The sequence below is a fragment of the Trichinella spiralis genome, assembly GCF_000181795.1.
Source record: "Trichinella spiralis strain ISS 195 chromosome Unknown Scfld3568, whole genome shotgun sequence".
In the NCBI taxonomy this organism is placed as follows: domain Eukaryota; kingdom Metazoa; phylum Nematoda; class Enoplea; order Trichinellida; family Trichinellidae; genus Trichinella; species Trichinella spiralis.
Window position 1 is genome coordinate 1 of NW_003530507.1, and position 1,325 is coordinate 1,325.

General features: G+C 61.8%; 2 protein-coding genes across 2 annotated transcripts; one reads left to right on the forward strand and one right to left on the reverse strand.

Moving 5' to 3' along the window:
• Positions 1-160: 160 nt before the first annotated feature.
• Tsp_15509 (conserved hypothetical protein) lies at positions 161-590 on the reverse strand. The gene is given in 2 exon segments (XM_003367856.1): positions 161-296; positions 313-590. The coding sequence occupies 2 exon segments, from the start codon at positions 588-590 to the stop codon at positions 161-163; spliced, it is 414 nt and encodes a 137-aa protein (XP_003367904.1).
• Positions 591-737: 147 nt separating this feature from the next.
• Positions 738-1,202, forward strand: Tsp_15510 (conserved hypothetical protein). Its single transcript, XM_003367857.1, has one exon. The coding sequence runs from the start codon at positions 738-740 to the stop codon at positions 1,200-1,202; it is 465 nt and encodes a 154-aa protein (XP_003367905.1).
• The last annotated feature ends 123 nt before the right edge of the window (positions 1,203-1,325 follow it).

Below are 1,325 nucleotides of genomic sequence, written 5' to 3' on the forward strand. Positions count from 1 at the left end.
CCCTGCCGACGTGCTGAGCCGCGGAGCATCCTTGAAGGGACTCTCGAAGAACCGTTGCTGGTGGCAAGGGCCAAAGTGGCTCGCCGAGCCGATGGAAACATGGCCAAGGAAACGGGGCCAGTCTGAACGCAAACCTCCGTCTCCACCCGATGAGGATCGATCACCAACCCTGCTGATCTCGGTGGTGACTCACAACCCGGACCACGTTCTCGATCCAGGAAGGTACGGCGACATCGAGAAGCTGTTCCGGATCACCGCCCTCTGCCTCCGATTTGGGCACAACTGCGGCTCCGTATCTGAAGATCGGCGGACCGGACCCCTGACGGCCCCGGAGCTGGAGGCGGCTGAGCAGATATGGGTACGGATCGCCCAGAGACAAGGATTCCCGAAGGAGATCGAAGCGCTGAAGAGAAACGGCAACGTGCATGCCCGTAGCGAGCTGGGTCCACTAAACCCCTACCTGGACGCCGCGGGGACGCTGCGGGTTGGAGGTCGGCTGGGACAGTCCAGCTTACCGTTATCCGGAAGGCACCCCGCCCCTCCTCCCTAGCGAACACGAGGTGACGCGAGGACTTGTCCTTCGCTGCCATCTGAGACAACTACACGCAGGAGTTTCCCAGACACTGTTCGCGCTAAGGCAACGCTATTGGATTCCGCGGGGGCGAAGCCGCGTGAGGCAGGTGCTCCGTGGCTGTCTTCAATGCCGCTGGGCTACGGGGCGGCCTCCCCAACCGAAGATGGCCGACCTACCTGCAGCTAGAACGACTCCGGCGCCCGCCTTTGCCCATGTAGGCATGGACTTCGCCGGGCCCTTGTTCGTCCGGGGAACTAGAAAGACCACAACGCCCCGCTACGTGTGCCTGATCACGTGTATGGTATCGCGTGCGGTGCACTTAGAGCTAGTCCCAGAGATGTCGACAGTTGGAGTGCTACAGGCTCTTCGCCGCTTCATGGCTCGACGAGGCCGGCCGGTGGTCATCCAGACGGACAACTTCCGCTCATTCCAGAGCGCGGCTGCCGAACTGCGCCGGCTATGGCAGGAGATCGATGTGGATCAAGTGCAGCGGGACCTCGCCGGACAAAGAATTCGATGGAAATTCATACCCCCAAGGGCCCCGTGGATGGGGGGCTACTGGGAACGCCTCATTCGCACTATGAAAGAGTCACTGCGGGATCGTTCTGGGGCAGCACTGTTGGGATGAGGAGGAGCTCCGAACCGTCCTGTGTGAGATCGAGGCCTGCTTCAACGCTCGACCCCTAACCCTCGTGGAGATGGACCAGGCGCCCGTTACCCATCAGTCGTTTCAGCTGCTGACGGGATCGGG